Raw genomic sequence first — 18818 nt, forward strand, 5'->3', positions numbered from 1 at the left:
AGGGAAATCCATGTGCACAAGCAGCACATCTGGATGCCACTGCACAGCTGTGGGCACATTCCCCAGCCCATCTCACAATGCTCATTCAGGCCTCATTGATATGACTGGATGCACATCCCTGTACCCAGAGCCACCCGTTGGTGTACACGATTTGTTTCGCTCACATCTGGAGCTGGCCCACAGCCAGCCCTTTCAGAGATTTCTGAATGGGCAAGAGCTGGCCTGTTTAACCATTAAAGACAGAAGAGACAGCATGCATGTGCTTAAAAAGCAACCCCTGCATTATTGCACACCCTACGTTTTAAAACATTCATTTGTCCACAAAGCATTGTTTTAAAAGCTTTTTAACAAGGGGAGGAGGGGCTGGTATTTAAAATATCGAATCATTCTGTGAATAGAAACAGGCGGTGTTGTTTGGGAATTGTAGCTCTGTGAGGAGTAAACTACTGTTTACTGCTCACAGCTACAATTCCCAGGATTCGGGGGGGGGGCATTAAATGCAGAGTATGTTTTTGCAGCTCAGGCACAGGCACTCATTATGTTCCATTGCAGAAGCAAGAGCCTGGCTGCATCCCCATCCCCTTTTGTTTTGTTGCTTACTTTTTAGGAACACAGGAGTAGCTCTGCTGGATCAGACCAAAGGCCAATTCGGAAGTGGGGGGGGGGATGGCTGCTGTGTCCCTCCTCCTGTCCTAGCCAGCCCGTTCAGCATGCATCCCCTTCCCCCACCGCCCGTGCCCTAATTTGAAGATGAGACTCCTGGTCAGGGTTATTTTAGCAGTGCAGTGCCAAATGTGATGAATAAGTGGAAGTCTGTTCAAGGAACAGCAGCTCCTAATGACTGCACAGCAGCCAAATCTCTCTTTCTCTGTTGTCCAGTAATTCCCAAATGGAGAATCAAAACCGTCTATAAACAGAAACTGCTACAATTGCAGTTTTGCTTGAGAGAGAGAGAGAGAGAGAGAGAGAGAGAGAGAGAGAGCGCTTCCTTTGCTGCACAGATTAGGAACTAATGTAAAAATTTCTGTGCCTTTTTTTTAAAAAAAAGAAAAAACGCCTTACAGCATCTGCCCTCTGTAGGGATTTCACATTCCAGCAAATGCTTTTGTTGCAGGATTTGGAGATGCTCTCCAACAAGCCCCGGGGCTGATGGTTGCCATTAGGAAAAGACACTTTTATTATTCAGAGAAGATATCATAGGATTGAGCTCTTTGTGCACCGTGATGTTTATTGATAGAAAATAGAAAGTTGGCCAGCGCAGTTATTGACTGACTGCATAAGGGAGACGGTCGGAGCATAAACGCTGAACCCAGGAAGAGCCCAGTCTTTGTCCAGCTGCTGTGCCCTATTCCTTTGAGGGAACCAGCCAAAATAAAAAAACCAAAAAATGAACAGCTACAAACTGACAGATAACATTTCAGACTTACTGTTAGACCATAAATCTTGACATTAATTTTTGACAGGCTTTTACTAGCAAATATCCGCTTACATGGGAAGCTCTACTTATACTCAAAGAATCGTGTGCTAAAATATTTAAAACTAGCTAACCCTTAAAAAAAAAACAATCACACCTCTCAAACACAGCTAATAATAGCAGTAGGATCTCGGTACCTTTTAAAGAAAAAGCTGCCTGAAATAGGCTTCAAGACCTGCAAAGGAGAAGGAAGTAATTGTGCTGTGCGTGTGTTTGGAGTCAAGCACCCCAGAGGAGGAGGTCCCAACCCCTTCCCAACAGCTTCTTGGCCACAGGACTCACCAAACCAGGAACTGGTGCAGACTTCCTAGGTCACACTCATAGTCTCACTCTTCACGACTGCACTCTACAGCTCAAGCGAAATCTGTCTCCCAGTTTATTTATTTTTGCTTAAGCAATAGTCTGCATTTCTTTAAACCATAACGTGCCCCTCAAGACTTTAGTCATATCTCAGGGATGTATAACAAACCTAAATAAAACTAAAGTGACCCCCCCAAAATGTGAATGATATTGCTAGAAATACAAATATTTTTCACAATAGACTGAGGACTACTCAAAACAGCAGATCTGATATATGGTCCCTAGGAGGAGACCTCGCTGAATTCATTCAATGCAGCAATATATGTAGCAATTAAACAACAAGGTAATTTTTATACTATAATTCCTTAACACGCTTGTATTTTTATATATGTATTTTCTCAGAACATTGTGATTCCAGTTTAATTAATTCGTCCATTTGACAATGTGTGCGTTGCAGGGAATGATTATTCCCCAACCCTGCAAAGGCTGATATTGCATTAAGACACAATGACATTTCAAGTAGATATTTATGTTGCTCAGCCACTGCAATCAATCATGTGAATGCTCCTTAAGTGCTGTGAAGATCTCAATCAAGAAAATGCAGAGGAAGAAGCAAAACTGTTTTGAGACAAACTCTGGCTTAAACAAGCTTGTTCAAAGGGAGAGTTGGTGATTGGCGCAAACCATTCTCTCTTTAGAGCAAGTTTTAACCTTGCATTCATGGCAGCCTTATTACCACCATAATAATGAAGATAAGGACACATACACGTTTAAAAGAACTGCAATACCTCCGGGAACATTTTGCGTGTATAACCCCTAGATCAGGGGTCAGCAAACTTTTTCAGCAGGGGGCCGGTCCACTGTCCCTCGGACCTTGTGGGGGGCTGGACTATATTGGGGGGGTATGAATAAATTCCTATGCCCCACAAATAACCCAGAGATGCATTTTAAATAAAAGGACACATTCTACTCATGTAAAAACACACTGATTCCCGGACTGCCCGCGGGCCGGATTGAGAAGGCGATTGGGCCAGATCCAACCCTTGGGCCTTAGTTTGCCTACCCATGCCCTAGATATATCTGCTTCTCCTCTATACAGATAATTAATCTGAGCTGAGTTTTTAAAAAGTGCAGTAAAAACTAAAAATGAAAAGTTTTCACCCCATCTAGAAAGCATAGATAAACACCTAGAGGTGTATATATAGAAGAAATCTAGTACTTTCTGTTTTCCCAGTTATTATGCTAACTATTGGAAGGAGGCTACCAAATAAAAGTTTAGAATGTCCTCCATCCAGGAACATAGCAATTCTGAAAATATGTAACAGCAATTTAGTAAACGTAGCCTATCACCCCCATACTGCAGATGGGCAGGGCTGACATCGAAAAGTAACTGGTCCAGCCACACACACAGAAGTGTGCAGCAGAGGAGAGAGCCATGAACCTCTTAGTATGCATCTCAGTCCCATATCAATGGCTAGAACAGTTCCCACGAAATGTAAGAAACTGGTCAAGTGGTGCTTGGTTGAACAGTGTGCTTTTTCCCCATCTCACAAAGGCAGCTGTATTACTGTCACTCCTCTCTTGAGGGCTATTCATTTTATGTGCTACACTCAAAACTCAAGGTATGGGTGGAATGTTCAGCATTCATATTCCAGTAAGACAAAGGAAGCATGCAACAAAACAACACAACAAAAGCTTTCAAAAAGAAGGAAGTATCACCGAAGCTTCAAAAAAAGGATGGACGCCATATTGACCACAAAACGGCAAAAGGGTATTTGATGCACTTGTGATACATTTGGAGTGACGAGGAGCTCCACCCTGGTGCAGAAGATGACCCAAGCATCCTAGAGGGAAGGTTCACTTTTATTTGCCAGGCTAAATCAAGTGGTTGTAGAACCAGACGGGGGGCAGGGATGTCATCACCTGATACACCTGATACATCACCTGATACACATTAACCGCTTTGTTTCCCTGCACCAAACTTCAGTTGACTGAATTTGTCATCTGCACTTGTGTATCAGCTGCCTGAAATGTATGCACCCCAGTTCAACAATGGCTTCCATTTTCTAATTGGATGGAAGCTCCTTTAAGGGAAAGAAAGCCCATCAAACAGGAAAGATTCTCCAGAAGCTACAGGATACCTATGGATTGTGGCTAACGGCATGTGTACCTTGGCTTCAAGCACCAGAGGTGGGAGCACAATGGAGCCAGAGAAAGCAGTAATGTGTACACAGGAATCTGTTTAGTAAATAACATGTGACCATTATCCCCCTTTTATCATTGCTGACCTCTTAACAAGTTTCATTTTAGTTAGCTACAAGGGCTTTAACCAAGGTTGAAATTATCCAAATTCCCGGGTTACATAGGCAGAACAAAATAGAGTCTGAGAGGGGAAGAAAAGGTTCTTTCAAGCCACAAGATTTTGTATATTAAACATGGTGTTTTTCCTGCAAATGACAGATTTTTAAAAACAAAACAAAACCATTTGAAAAGGGAGAAGTAACAACAACTACAAAAAAGCCCACAGCTTCCTCTCTCCATTGCACATTACCTCATTTTATCTCCTATTGAAAAATTCATAAGAAATGAGATATCCATAAAGATACTTAAACTGTACCTCTTCTGAGTTAAGTAATGCCTTTGAAAAATGCACAGCCCATCATTCCAAGCAGCTGAACAAATGCTTCTTATATACAGCATGGAAGTGGGGAAAGGAAAGGAAAACTTTGCTGTGATATAAGATGGCGTTGTGGAGCAGGATGAGCACACAGAATAAGGCACAAAACCAGTCCCATGTGCTTAAGTTTTTCCGAGATCAATGGAACTTGGGCTGGGATCATATACCCACTCCCCTGGAGAAAGGAAGCCCCACTGAAGTCAATGGGGTTCACATCAGTTTAGATATGTCTTGGGTTGCACTGCACCCTTAACCTTCACTCCAATGCATTACTTAAAAATCAGTGATAGCTTCTCAGATACAATAGTGGCTTCGTACTTGCTTGTGGTGTATCAAAGCATAGAATCAACAGTAAAACAATTACAAATCACCAGTAAAACAACAACCTTCTATAAAACACAGTAAACACTATTAACAAAATGAAAAGAATAAGCTAAACAGCACAACCACAAGAAAGTCATTTCATAAGATTCACAAAGCATTACACCACTCATAATCCACAAAGCAATATTGACAACTTTAGCAACCTTACAACGGAAAATAAAGCACTGTTGAATTCCTGTGGCTCATAGGCTTCCACTCAGTTCACCAAGACAGACACACACATAATGCCCATGGCTGCAGCTCTATTCTGAAGGCTCCTAGGGCTGGTAGAAAAAGCTGTTGCCCAATGGCCATTTCCTGTTCTCTTTGTTTATAGAGTGCCAATTCTTGCCCGCTTTATAAATAAAACCAATGTATTTGCCCAGAAAACAGTTGCCCGCATATGTGTACCTGTGGCGTAGAGTTGGACTGAGCCAGGGACCAAGCAAGCAGGGAGTGGGCTATAATTCTGGGCTTCAAAGACCGCGAGAAAGAGACTTCAAAAGATCTTCTACCCCAGCAGACTTCCACAGACCGTGACCTGCAATATTTTTCATATTTATATGATATTTTCTGGCCCAAATAAGTCCCCCGCACGACAACTTATGAGTTGTATCCTAAAGTAATAAGAAAATAAGAATATCACTGCTGGATCAAGCCAAAAACCATTGAGGCCATCCTGTTCTCACATTGACAGGGGCGGCCAGAGATGGTTTGGTACCTTTCCCTCAAGGAAATGCAACCTCGCCACTGGGAGGTGGCGGAGCAAGGGCGCCTGGAACACCAGCTCAGCAAGAGGGAGGAATTCCAGAGAGCTTTGCTGCCAAAACCTCCCTTACCTGGATTGCTTCTCTGGTGGCAGCGGAAGCAGTGGAATGGGCATAGCACCAGTGGAGAGGTTGCCTCTTGCATTGTCTGCCACCTCAGGTGGCTGCTTCACCCAACCTCAAGGGTGGGTTGGCTCTGCACATTGGCCAACCAGTTGGTTTGGAAAGCCCACAAACGGCCCGAATGCAACAGCACGTCTCTCCAAGTGATTCCCAGCATACTGCCTCTGACGGTGAAGGCAAAACACAGCTATGATGCCTAGAATTAGTTCATGAATTAGTCCAATTCTCTTTCAAAGCTATCCAACTTGATGTTTGTCACTACATTTGGCAGGAACCAATTCTATAGTTTAGTTACAAAGAAGTACTTCCTCTTACCTGTCCTGAATTTTCCAACCTTCAGCTGTATTAGATGGTCCTGGGTTCTAGTCTATGAGAAAAGGAGAAAAACCTCTCTCCTAGCCATTTTCTCATAACATGCATAACTAGGGAGAAGCAATTGAGAACAAAGGTGTGGCTTGTCAATGATGCCTGTGGGGAAAATAATTGTATTAGGTCCTTGTTAACAGAAGAGGTCCATTACACCTTATTTCGTGCTATATTGTTTTTTATTTCCTTTGCAATGGCAGAGTGGAGCTATATTATGGCATTACTCCTTTAACAATGTAGCCTATATGAAAAAACCCTATTCAGTTACAGAGCACATTTGAGAACACAAGATCTTTCATATTACTCTCTTTCTTTTACCATCTTAATTGGTGTGGATTTATTTACATCCATTAGCTTCTCCAGGGTGATCTGTATGCTTTCAATGGTACAGAAATCCAGATAATGAGGTTTTGTCTAAGAATAGCATTCAACAGCTCCCAGGGATTTTCATTAGCCTGTAAGAAACACAGATGGCCAAGGAAGCTGTACAAATACATATCAGAAGACAACGGAACTGGGTTCAAATCCTTCCTCTTAGCCTTAACCTGATAAACAGGACCATGAGCAACCTACATTTGTGCTGCTGTTAAGGTAGCCAAGGCTTATTGATTTATTTTTTTACTCTATGTCATCCCAAGGGCTTGAGAAAAACAAAAGTACGGTCACCACAACATAGAACATACATCATTTGCATATTCTTTTTGAACCAGACATAACACACAGAGACTGTACAGATGACAAATAAGGAGGCCACAGTGCTGGAGCAAAATAGCCACAACTTCGTTAGATTTCCAGAGAATTGATCAGAACATTGCCATATAAAAGAGGGCAGTAAAATGGGGGTGGGGAGGGAGGGAGGGAGATGCTATTGGTATTGTGCTTTACTTGTGGAAGCCCAGTTGAGGCTTACCATGTGTGAGGCTGTTTATAAGGTCCCAGAAATCTTGCTTCAAAATCTTGCGAGACCTTTAAATCCTGGGTCTTGCAATATTAGTGCTGCTGAGAGCCATAAGTCCATGCCATTGCAAGCCCTCGTCAGTTTATCTGACTGGGGGACAAGAACAGCACACAAAACATTTCCCATTGTCCCATTAATTTCCTCCCTTCTGGAGGTGCTACCATGGAATTGGGGTGGCTGGGCTTACATCTGATCAGCTCCTACAGGACTAGGAAGTCCCTTCGTGTAGGAAGAAGCCCACGTGTCCCTCCTGCACCACAACGTCCTGTAATGTACACTACAAGGACCTGGCATGCATAGTCTTTCACCATACAAAGGAATTCTGTAGCCCTGGTGATTATATAGACTGGGTAGCTTACCTTCCGAGTGATCAGGGCACTGCTAATGATACATGTGAGTCTTTGGTCCAGCTGGTAATATAACATAAACACAACTTTAAACAATGTTACTGGGCAGTCTTAAATAAATTGCAGTAAATAAAAATAAATAAAACTCGTAATTTGATGTGTGTGTTTAATTAAGGCAGTGAATATGGAAATTTTATTCTATCAAATAGAAACTAGGGTTCATTACAGTTATGTAGGTGTAAGCCTCATTGAATTCAAGGGAGTTTGCTTCCAAACAGACATGCATGAGATTGGCTCTGAAGTAGGTGGCTCAGGCAGAAACTAAAGCCTTGGAGAATAAATCAAAGCCTGTGATTATGATTTAAGGTGCTTAATGGCTCCAGCAGAAAGAAGCACACCGTGGAATCTGTGTGTTTTGCCTGTGAGGTAGCTAGTTGCCTTTCACCACAGGTGCTCCATGAAAAGATAATGTGGGGAGCCAAGCCAGAAGTGGACACAGTTGCTCACAGCCTGTTTCTCTGGCTTATGTAGTGTGGGCGCATACTTTACTACATCTTGAAGCCTTGTTGCCTTCTACGGTAATGTGTAAAGCAACAGCCTCCATTCAGTTTTCTAGCACACCCTATGCCAAGTAGTCAGGACAGGTAATAACTTTGATCTACCTTAAATCAAGAGTTTCAGAATCTTGCTTTATCATCAGGTCAATAGCAAAGATCAGCTTTTAGAAGCAGAAATGTTGTCCTCATTGGTAGGGTTATTTTTCTTCTGAAGGTATATAAACATTTTGATAGCTGTCTTGATATAAAAAAAATGTTCAAAGATTATTTTTCATGGAGCAAAAGCAATTTATGGCGATGTTTCACAGACAGATCTTCATGTGCATATGGGAGATCTCAATTATGTCCATTTGGTAGTGGTTATATTAAGATATTATCCTATCTTGTTTCCGTATAATCCCTTGAAGCAAACTGCCGCAACTTTGCTCGCAATGTGATTTTCATTAAATCACTCATCTGAACTGACTTCCAGAGCACTATTTTTTTTAAAAAAAAAAATCAATCCATCATACTTCAGCATTCTTCATAAACTCATAAATCAATCAAGTTTCCCCAAGATTGAAGTATCTGCCAAGCTTCTTGTAACAGTTTATTACAGTTCGTTGATGATAATTGGGCAAAAATATACTATGTCTGTGTTTGGCTTTAAAAGAGCAGAGGCATTTGAAGTATTTCATACAGCAAACAGCAGTTTCTGCCCTTTGAGTCCAAGAAAATTAACGGGGGGGGGGGGCGCGGATTCATAGTTCACTGTTGACAACTCCCTACCCCCCAAAGAAGTGCTCAGGTGCCTGTTCTAATTGCCTGGCTCACATGTTAGGTGGCAAATGTATTTCCTGTGTGTATGCCAGGATTTTCTGCAACAAATATGCAGCGATAGCACACACACACACACACACTTTAAAACATCTATGTATCTGGGAATCCTGATTTGGGGCAACTAAACATGTTATGCAGGAAACACAACTGATGCATATGCAGTGGTGTTTTCTCAGCAAAAGATTAAGTACCCCAAATTATTATAGCTGTTTTCTGAGCACAAGAACCATCCAGACCCAAGCCCATCATCATCTTCAGGGGGATATATATATATATATATATATATATATATATATATATATATTCTCTTCAGGGATACACACAAACACACACACCACACTTAACCATTCAACTGTAGCAAATCTAAAAGGCGGGATAAAAATTTAAAACCCTGGCTAAATTATATGAAATGCTTATTTGTTCAATGCCCCTTTGCATACCTTGGAGAATTTAGAAAACAGCAGAACAGCCAGAGAATATTGTGCTCACTGAAGTATGCTAAAGTGAAATGAATGTCAGTTTACATAATATGTCCAATTACTTTTATGAATATTTCCCTTTTTTAGCACCATAATGGCTTATAGTCAGACTATTAGAAATGTAATTAACATTTACTATTGGATAGCTTTATCTCTTTGCCTTGTTGTTACAGCGAGGCCAAACATACTGTTTACTCTTCAGTTCTAGCCCAGGGGATCTACTCAGCAGATTGTACAGTTTAAGAAATTAGCTAAGCCCAAAATAGTTCTTTTATTTCATAAAAGGTCAGGGAAGCATGATTTATAATTCTATAAATGTACTTGAAAACAAAATAAAACCATAGGTCAGAGTCAAAATGATGTATTTTATTGGGCCAACTGCATTGATTAGGAAAGCTGGGATACTTTAAAAATTAAAAAAGCCTTGCTCCACCAACACAATTATTCCAAGAAAAGAGCACCGTTTTAGATCTCCCTGTTCCCACTTTCCTGGAGACCAACACAGCAGCCAGTCTTTTTTAAAAAATAGTAATAATCATTTTTTCGATACAAACATGAATTGCAAAAGACACATACAACAAAAACCATAATAACAATAACAAAATTTGACAATTCAGATTTGAATACACTGATATGCCTATGACTACACCTTTTTAAACAATATTTTCCCACCTCTCTCTCCTCCCCCTACTTCCCACCACTATCCACCTTATAGCTTAAATATTCATTCCAGATTTCTTCATATTTATCCATTCTTATTTTGCGTCGACATGCAATTCATTCGTATGTAGCTAATCTGTCCATATTATCAATCCATGTACTCAATGAAACACAGCAGTCAGACTTATAACGAACACAGAAGTTTATTGTTCATACTCATTTTATACAATATTTAAGTTTCTACATTTGTTATATATTTTTTTAAGTCTGACATACCTTGGAATAAAAAACAATACACATTTAGCAGCAAAACCACTATCTACCAGGTCATCCACAGGCATTTCAAGTACAAAACTATCCACTTAGCATTAGTGGAAAATGGAAGCATATTACTCACAAACATAATTAAAACATGTAAACAAATTAAATAAGTTTTTTTAAAAATCCTCACACAAATAGTAACTCCACCTACATCGTTGAACCTTTAACAGAGTACCCAAGGCATTATTAACAGTTTGCACATGCAATAGTGATGAGGCATGATTAAATGCAAGTTCTAGGCAGGGTGAGGTTCCACTTCCACAGCTAATGTAGTTTGCCCTCCCCTTACTTCAAAGTTGATTGCAATTAGAGCGACTTAAGAGATGCACATTCAGCTCAAGTGCAACATCAAGCAACAAGACACAGATCAAACCCCGCAGAGTAAGCCTTCATATAAAATCATCTCAAATATTGTTGTGGTTGGTATCATCCGCCTGTCTCGAGAGACAACGGAGGAGTGTCTCTCTTTGAAATGGGGGCAGTTCACATGTTCAGCTGTCATCAAGCAGTAAGCCACTGCGGGGTAAGATTGTGAGTGATGGACATGCATATGTAAAATCATTCCTTAAGAGCTCGATCAAAGGGGGCAGGGGGACAAATTGAGGAACTTTCAATACGGTATGAGAGATTATTAGACAGCATTGTTATCTATCTTTTTTTTTAATTCCATTCTCTCTCCAATGATCTTGCAGTTGTGTGCTTGAGGATCATCCCATTTTATTCTCACAACAGCCCTGTGAAGATAAGTTTGGAGAGAGAGACTGGGCTCGCGTCACCCATTGAGCTTCATGGGTGAGCACAGATTTGAAGTCATGTTCCCTGCAATCCGTGTGTGTGTGTATGTGTACACACACACAAACACACACACCACCCTGGCTCAACTGCACATGGGCAAAATGAGGCTACCCTGGAGCCAATATCATACCTGTAGGCTTTAGCTGTTTGGGAAAATAATAAAGCGTGAAGAAGTTGGCGGCACTACTTTGCTTCCCTGGCACTTCTTGCTGGACATTGGCTGGTAGACATATAAAGGCATGAAAATAAATCCAGGGTATCCTTCTTCCAGGCAAAATGCACCGTCAGTTTTCCATCTGAACATGTCTAATGGTGAATAAGAATTACTAGAATTCCACTACAGGGAAATTTATTGAATTTGATTTCTTATGCTATGAACTAGACTATGCCCAAAAGCACACATGACTCATACCAGCACTGCAAATCACACCTGAAACCCTCCCTTCTCTCTACTACAACCATGCTTGAACTTCTCCCACTCTTGATTCTGGAGAAATGACAGTGATGCACCACTCAGTTCCTGGGACACGCAAAGTACCAGGAAAGGATTTTTTTGCTGCGATCTCATCTAGCACTTTAAGGACCAAGAGTCGTAACTGCAACTGCATCCACACACCCTTTGTCCTGAGAATTGAAGGTAGCTGCTGCCTCTTGCAGCCTTAATGGTGCCTGTGTGACATGGAGCTACATCAATCTTTCCCATGCGCAGAAAGGGTACTGTGGCATTCTTTCTGCCTCAAGGAGGCAGCTGGGTGAGAAGTGCAATACCTAAGGGTGTTTATTGCATCTCTAATTGAGGAAGAATAGCTCCGATCCCAGCCATTCTGGGGACTCTATTCTCTCCTTGCTATTGAGGTCCATGAGCAAGATGCCACTTGCATGAAGCTCTCTGTAGGCCTGTGGAGACTGCTATTTATCAGGCAGAGATCCCAGCTGAGATCTCAAGCACATATGCACCCCATACCTAGTGCCTCACCAAATGGAAGGGGTCACATCTGATTCAAACTGTGTTGCAAGGGTTTCTTCTTTTCTCTCCCTGCACCCCAAATGCTGCATCCAAATCCCACATTTTTTCCCAAGAATCAGTCCGAGGGGTCACAGAGATCCCAATGGTTAAATAAAGATGTCACAGTCTAGATCAGATGCTCCTCTCCCTGTTATGAAAGGGTTTGAGGTGGCAGATTCAAGCTTGATACTCCTTACCACTTGAGCTCTCCCCACAATAACGTCTGAGGACCAAGCTACACAGGCAGATCTGTGCCTTTAAATGCAAGTCTGCACCATCGTCTGTGCCCCAGAAGTCCATAGAGCTTCAGGGATTGCAATGAGAGCACCAGCGCCTCCCTTTTGCTTAGATTGTGCCACTGTAACACCACCCCAGATTGTTACTTAATTATCTAATGAGACTAGCTACTTCCAAAGATCTAAATGTTTATAAATCTTAGGGAAGCTATTGCTTTTTTCAAGATGGTGTACATGTCAAATGGCCAAAGAAGAAGAATGGGAGCCAATTATTTTGCTCCCATTCAGCCATGTTTTGAGATTCTGAAACTACATCAAGAAGGAAAGGGTGATTTCCTCCCTAAGAATTTTGTACAGTTTCTGCATGAGGAGCTGCCCCTCCCCTGATAGGAAGATACAATGGTTTGACAATGTGGATAAAAATTCAATTTAATTAACTTCAGAGGATAAACTCTGTGGCTAAGAGCTGTCTTGCAAGTTCAGTCACAGTCACAAATGCTTTAGAACTGCATTTGCTAAATCAAGGCATCCTCTATGGACATATTTCATGGAGCTTCACTGTGCTAGTGTGGCTTGCTAATCAAATAAAGATGTAGGAATTTGGAATGCTTTGCACATTACTAATCTGTAGTTCAAGGCATGGAATAAAAAGCAAATATCAATAAGCTCAGCATATTCCTGAGAGTCTTAAAATTGAGAAGATTGCTTAATTGGCACTCCCCTACTGCTAACAGAAATATGCCAATTAAAAGGATTCTGCTATACTCATTAAGGGATTAGAGAGCATTAATGTCATACTAACCCTCTGCTACATTATCTTTATTCTGTTCCTCTAAGAGTAGCTAAAAAATAAAACAGGTGATCCTGAAATTATAGCTCCTCCAAACTATATAATGTACTTTCTATGTTACACAACTTCACAATGCAATGAACTAATACATAGGTTAAAACCGTACCTGATCAGATTTCATTAAGACGTTAACACACAGTAAAATCTTGTAATCTAACATAATTCATACAATCCAGTCTAACTAAAAAGAAGCTGCCACTTTTGCATTCAAATTCAAACACTTGAAGAGGAAAACATTAGGATTTTAAACAGGCCAAGATATATATAGAAATTTTAAAACACCTTTCAAATTTATACACACCCTCAGTTTCAATTTAAGCTTATTGTTCTGGGGAGGGGAAATCAATTTTATTTGAAAATGTGTGTTCATTTCCTCTACCTAGTTTCTGCTTGCAATGCAGAATCTCTTTTCCTACAGATATGAATGTGTGTTGCTTTCTACAATTCAGACATAGATCACAGAATTGTAGGGTTGTTATCTAAATGTTATTATCTAAAATACTAAAGAAAGAAGTTTCTCTCCCACCTGTCAATGAAGAGTGAATTCTGATGATGTCATTTCAGAATACAACAGAAAACATTAACAGCCCAAACAGGCATTGGGGGTCTTCAAATGTCTAAGAACAGTGGACTTGACTACTGTCTCAGCCCAGCACTTACGCATACACAGCTACCTCATATTCAGGATTACTACTGCACAAACAAAACCAGGAAAATAAAGAGAATATATCTAAGAAATGTAAGTCTAAGAGATACTTGTTCACTGTGCTAATAAAGCAATAAAAGGTTGTTGTTGTTGTTGTTTTAAATGAAAGACTAGAAGACTCTGCATATGCTTAAATTACCAGGTAAGCCCAGCTACAGAACCTGGGAAATCCTGACGGACTAGAAATGCAGTACAAAGCCCTGGGGGACTGGGCAAGGGAATGAGTTTTATTACAGGTCGCTCCCACAGAGATTTCAAATTGCATCTGACACTGCACAATTCACCTGACTTTGGAAGCACTATGGGAAACGCCTTACAAACTCTAGCTGTGTGCCACTTGGGCAGGGACGGGGTTAAAACTAGAGGAAGGGGGCAAGAACAAGAGAGCTTCACAGGAGGATGGGATGGTAAACAAGCAGGCCTACAGGTACTTTATTTTCTTCAAACTCTTTTGTAAGACCATTCATGAAGAGACATTCCTATTACTGTGAGGGTCTAGAGACTGGTCCCATAGACTTCTATGGGCAGAGGCCAACAGCATCTGTGGTTAATCCTGACAACACAAGGAAGAATTTTATTCTCCTCAAGTTAAGTGCCTGCTCAAAAACCTGTCGTAAATGTGAGATTGGATATTTGAAATGCAATCTGGGGGAAATGTATGGGTTGAATTATTAAAGATCATGCAGATGTTTTGGAGGGGGGGGAGAACAGTTTAAGTCTATCAGAAGGTTCTCCATTGTTAAAAAAAACAACCCTGCTGATTTGTATATTTGTTGAGGAATCTCTTTACACACTGGCGATGTCAAGCAGAGCACAATTTGGGGACAGGATGGAAGGAGAGGTGTTTCCTTTGCTATAATCTCAATCACCTGGCTGTGTGTTGAAAATAAATATGTTAACACTTCAGGAACTCTGGCGAAAGACAGATAGTGAACATGGCCAACACTCCCTTTGCCCCCGTAATTCTGAGCAAACCAAGCACCAATCCTACACCTGCGAATGAAAACAGATTCTAGGCTCAAGCATCTCTTTGACCAACTTCTGCCTAGGAGCAGGAATGGGTTTGTCGCTATTATCAACCTTTGTACCTGAATCGGCAGGATTTTCATTGTCAGCGAAGTTACCTTTCTGCCAAGGAGTTGGTTTGCGGGGAGCTGCAATAGGTTGTTTGAAGTGAGGAACAGAAGATGAGATGGAATCAGGAGAACTGTTTTTATGAGGAGAATTATTCCAGATGTTTTCCTTGCCCAATTGATCTGACATTGTCCGTGCTCCTGTGATGTATGGCGGCTTATCAGATGGTGGAAGGGGTGCTCTTCTCTTCTTGCCCTTCCCTTCACTAGGGCTTATGGCCTCTTCTTTCGCTCCTGGAAGCAGGCTTTTCTGCACAAGCATGTGGTGAGAACCGTCAAACATGGCTGCCCATGAAGGTGGCAAACCTTCTTGTTGGCCAATCGGCAGCTCCCCATTGACTTCCTCAACTTTTCGTTGCACTGTATCAGGGAATGCTTCATGTTTTACTGGGGAATCTATGCCTATCACATTTTAAAAGACAACATAAAATTCTTATTACATTGATACTTAGCTGTGTTGTTGAGCCCAGTGTTTAAACCTTACCACGACGATATAAAAACATGCACACCTTTATGGAAAACAAGACCCTAAAATTGTCCTGGGCAGCAGAAATTCCTGTACTTTTACACATCAACAAAACACACACCATAATATTATGAACACAGCCAATTATGGCTTTACTGTCCACTGTACAGCAGGCTTCATTAGGTGGAATACTTTACCTTGTAAAATCAGCAGCAGGAGGTTAAACTATTGTGGATCTTCATTAATTTTTACTGAATTCTTAGCACTGTCCAGGGAGCAGGGAATATTGAATGCCAATGCCTACCATGAACCTCCTTTCATTTTGAAGAGGATAAATGTGGTTTATTACTCGTTTTCTTTAAAAACTACAATGCAACTTTCATGCTGTACCTCCATATTTGACTCTTGATTTACTTGTGGCCACTTAAAACACTGTTCAAATATTACTCTGCTTTGAGACTGTTTCAATGCACAGCACAGTAATCAATATAACAATTTTTACAGCCTCAAGGGCAGGGGGTCAACAAACTGTTGCTGGGCTTGGGAGCAAACCATTATTTTCTACTGCTAGTCAGCTGCAAAGTCAATTTTATTCATAACATGTCCTAGAAGAGTCAGGTAATTTTAGACTGATCAGAAAGATGGTTCCAATCCCCTTGCCAGCAGAGGCAAATGGGGTGTTCTTATAATATAGCTGGAATAGAAGCATCCAGAAACAATAATAATACTTCACATGTATATAACAACCCAAATGAGGGATCAGAGAATGGGAGAGAATGCCTTGCCTACAACACCCCAGTGAGTTGCCAAAACCAAGCCAATGGATTCAAATGATAAGAAAGGAGATTCCAACTAAACATTAGGAAGAACTTTCTAGCATTAAGAGCTGTTCACCAGTGGAACAGCTTACCTTAGAAGGTGGTGGATCCTCCTTCACTGGAGTTTGGACCAGACGGCCCTTGGGATCCCTTCCAACTCTACAACTCTGTGATTGTATGAGTGAAGGAGGACATGGAATTCAAACCAGGAACCCCCAATTTATTGCACAGCATCTTAGCCACTCTGCTTCTCAGGTCTGCGCTTGGTCAAGATGGATCTAACCAGTTGCAACATTATACATAGTAAACTAGAGAACACGAAATTTACCAACTGCAGATATCATGCAAAATTATCAGTTACTGCCAAACAGTTATCCAGCCTAAGAACAACAGGACTTACTGTCAGCTAATTGTGCACAGGGTTGAACTGAGTGGGGCAGCCCTGTGTGCAGCCACAAAATCTGTTCCCGAGGTTTGGAGAACCCCATGAGAACAGATTTTGGAAACATGTAGAGGGCTCGGGTGGGGGAATAAGGTTGGATTCCCCCTTCACTGGGGGGGCGGGGAATGAGAGTTATGCAAGAACAGAAATTGATTCAACCTCCACACAGATTATAAAACAGAGACACAATAGGATGTGTCCAGTGTTGCTTCAAATACCCTGCTATCTCCCACTTACTCATATCTTGGTAAACTGAAGTAGCCTCTTTCGTCAAGAACAATGGTGGTTTCCGTGGTGACATAATCTCAATTTTCATGAATTCTTCACAACAGTGTTTCCACTGGCCTAAAATGAAATCAGAAAGCAGTGAGAGGAAGTCAAAATACGCCACTTTTTGTAATTTTATCTGGTTAATAATGCCCCAAATCGGGAACTGTTTCATAAATGCTGCATTAACTCTTTCACAATTCCTCCAGATTGCTAGCTGACGAAGATCTGGATGCTTCCAATAATGCCATAATCTCTCAAGCAAGTACTATACCTTTGCAGTGGCAAAGTAAGCTAGGATTCCTCAGGCTTCCAACATGGGAACAAGACAATCAATTCTCACAGCATGACCAAGTCCCAATCTTTACAATTTATACCTTAATACTGTTACTGTCAGATATTTCAGCTTGACATAAATATTCATTTATTTTATTGCAAATCACTGTGATGGAAGGGGAAGAAGAGGCGCACTGAAATCTCAGTAGAAGGCTCTGCTCAGCAGTATAAACAGTTATGAGATGTATTTGGGGGAGGGAGGAACACATAGGAAACTTTTATACCACCCCGCTGAAACATTTCCCCAATAGATGGTTTCCCAATCGTCTTCTTTCTGAGCCTCCAGAATATCAAGGGAATAAAGCAATGAAGGATCAGATTATCAAAGTTAAAAGATTTCCTACTCTTCCTCTGAAGAACATACTACCTAATGTGCTGGAGAACAGAGAGCTTTTTTATTTTATTCTACTTGCAAATGACAGGATTGTTATGCAATGTGAGTTCAAAATGTTCAGTGCATTCTTTGAACATACATAGGCACTCCTGTACAAAAGGAGACGGCGCTACTTACTGAAGTCATAGAAGTGCTGCCAGAAAGCTTCCATCCAGTTATAAAGGTCTTCACGGCTTTCAACTGCAAAAATCTGAGTCACAGTTTCACCAGCCTCAGGGTTGATAACAGAAAAGTTATTGGAGTTCATCGGGGTATCTTTATCCACAGCACGAATTCTGGTTTCCTAAATGTTATATAAATACAGAGTGAAACTATAATGCGCTCGCTCGCTCGCTCTCTCTCTCTCTCTCTCTCTCTCTCTCTCTCTCTCATACACACACACACACACACACACACACACACACACACACACTCTACAACTTTAATCAAATAGAAAAATAATAGGTTACTTGACAGTTGTCAGCTAGGCACTATTTAGTTCCATGACTGCAATTTTCAAGGTGATGTTATATGGACATTAATTCTGCTTAAAGAAGAACTCAAATTAAAAAGGTATGCATTAAAGTGAGCATATTTAGAACATATTTCATAATGGGCAGGAGGAGACATCATTTGGATGGTTCTAAACAGGATTGCTTTTTAGATTGCTCAGATTCAGAAAATTGAGGCATATTTCATATCAGTTAAATTAAGAGTAAGAGAAATCATTCGGTATCAATTAAAGTGATATCTGTTGCTGAACTGATTGAATTATCATACTGACAAACTTTCCCCAAGTAACCTGTACGTTGTTCCCATCTACTCACTGGCATATCCTTGAACTACTCTGTCTTCATGTCTTGTACTTGTTAAGAACACCAAGACCAGTTTCACTTCCTGAACTGGCTTCAGTGCTATTTTAAACATACATTGCAGCAACAATGGAGAAACTGGAGCTCTTTAAACTGTCCAGTACACCTACAAGTCTAACTGCATTGTTGCCACCTAATTTTCTGTGATTTCCAAAAGTAGGTCTGTCAACCAAGAGATTTTGAGATGTCAATTAGAGCTCCTCTCCCCCCCACCTTCTTTGCAATCAGTTACATTTTGCAATGACAGATTTATTCAAGAGAAACTGACTAAATCCAAAGAGGTACATAAACTGAGTAGTATCCAGAG

At 40.9% G+C, this 18818-nt stretch overlaps 1 protein-coding gene across 4 annotated transcripts in view; it reads right to left on the bottom strand.

Annotated features, from left to right (window-relative positions):
• RTKN2 (rhotekin 2) overlaps positions 1–18818 on the bottom strand; it is a 44381-nt gene that overhangs the window by 2961 nt on the left and 22602 nt on the right. For 2 of the 4 annotated variants that reach the window (XR_008330505.1, XR_008330504.1), the window contains exons 10-12: positions 17778–17943; positions 16901–17008; positions 6020–6172 (exon numbers count right to left, since the gene is read on the bottom strand). Coding sequence is in view for 2 of the 4 variants with exons in the window: in XM_053388365.1 (XP_053244340.1) it covers positions 14792–15339; positions 16901–17008; positions 17778–17943 (822 nt within the window). In the remaining 2 variants the exon portion in view is untranslated. Of the gene's footprint in view, positions 1–6019; positions 6173–12661; positions 15340–16900; positions 17009–17777; positions 17944–18818 lie in introns of those variants that run through there. The other 2 variants (XM_053388365.1, XM_053388366.1) reach the window with 1 other exon arrangement.

This window comes from Podarcis raffonei, chromosome 5 (genome assembly GCF_027172205.1).
Source record: "Podarcis raffonei isolate rPodRaf1 chromosome 5, rPodRaf1.pri, whole genome shotgun sequence".
NCBI classification, from domain to species: domain Eukaryota; kingdom Metazoa; phylum Chordata; class Lepidosauria; order Squamata; family Lacertidae; genus Podarcis; species Podarcis raffonei.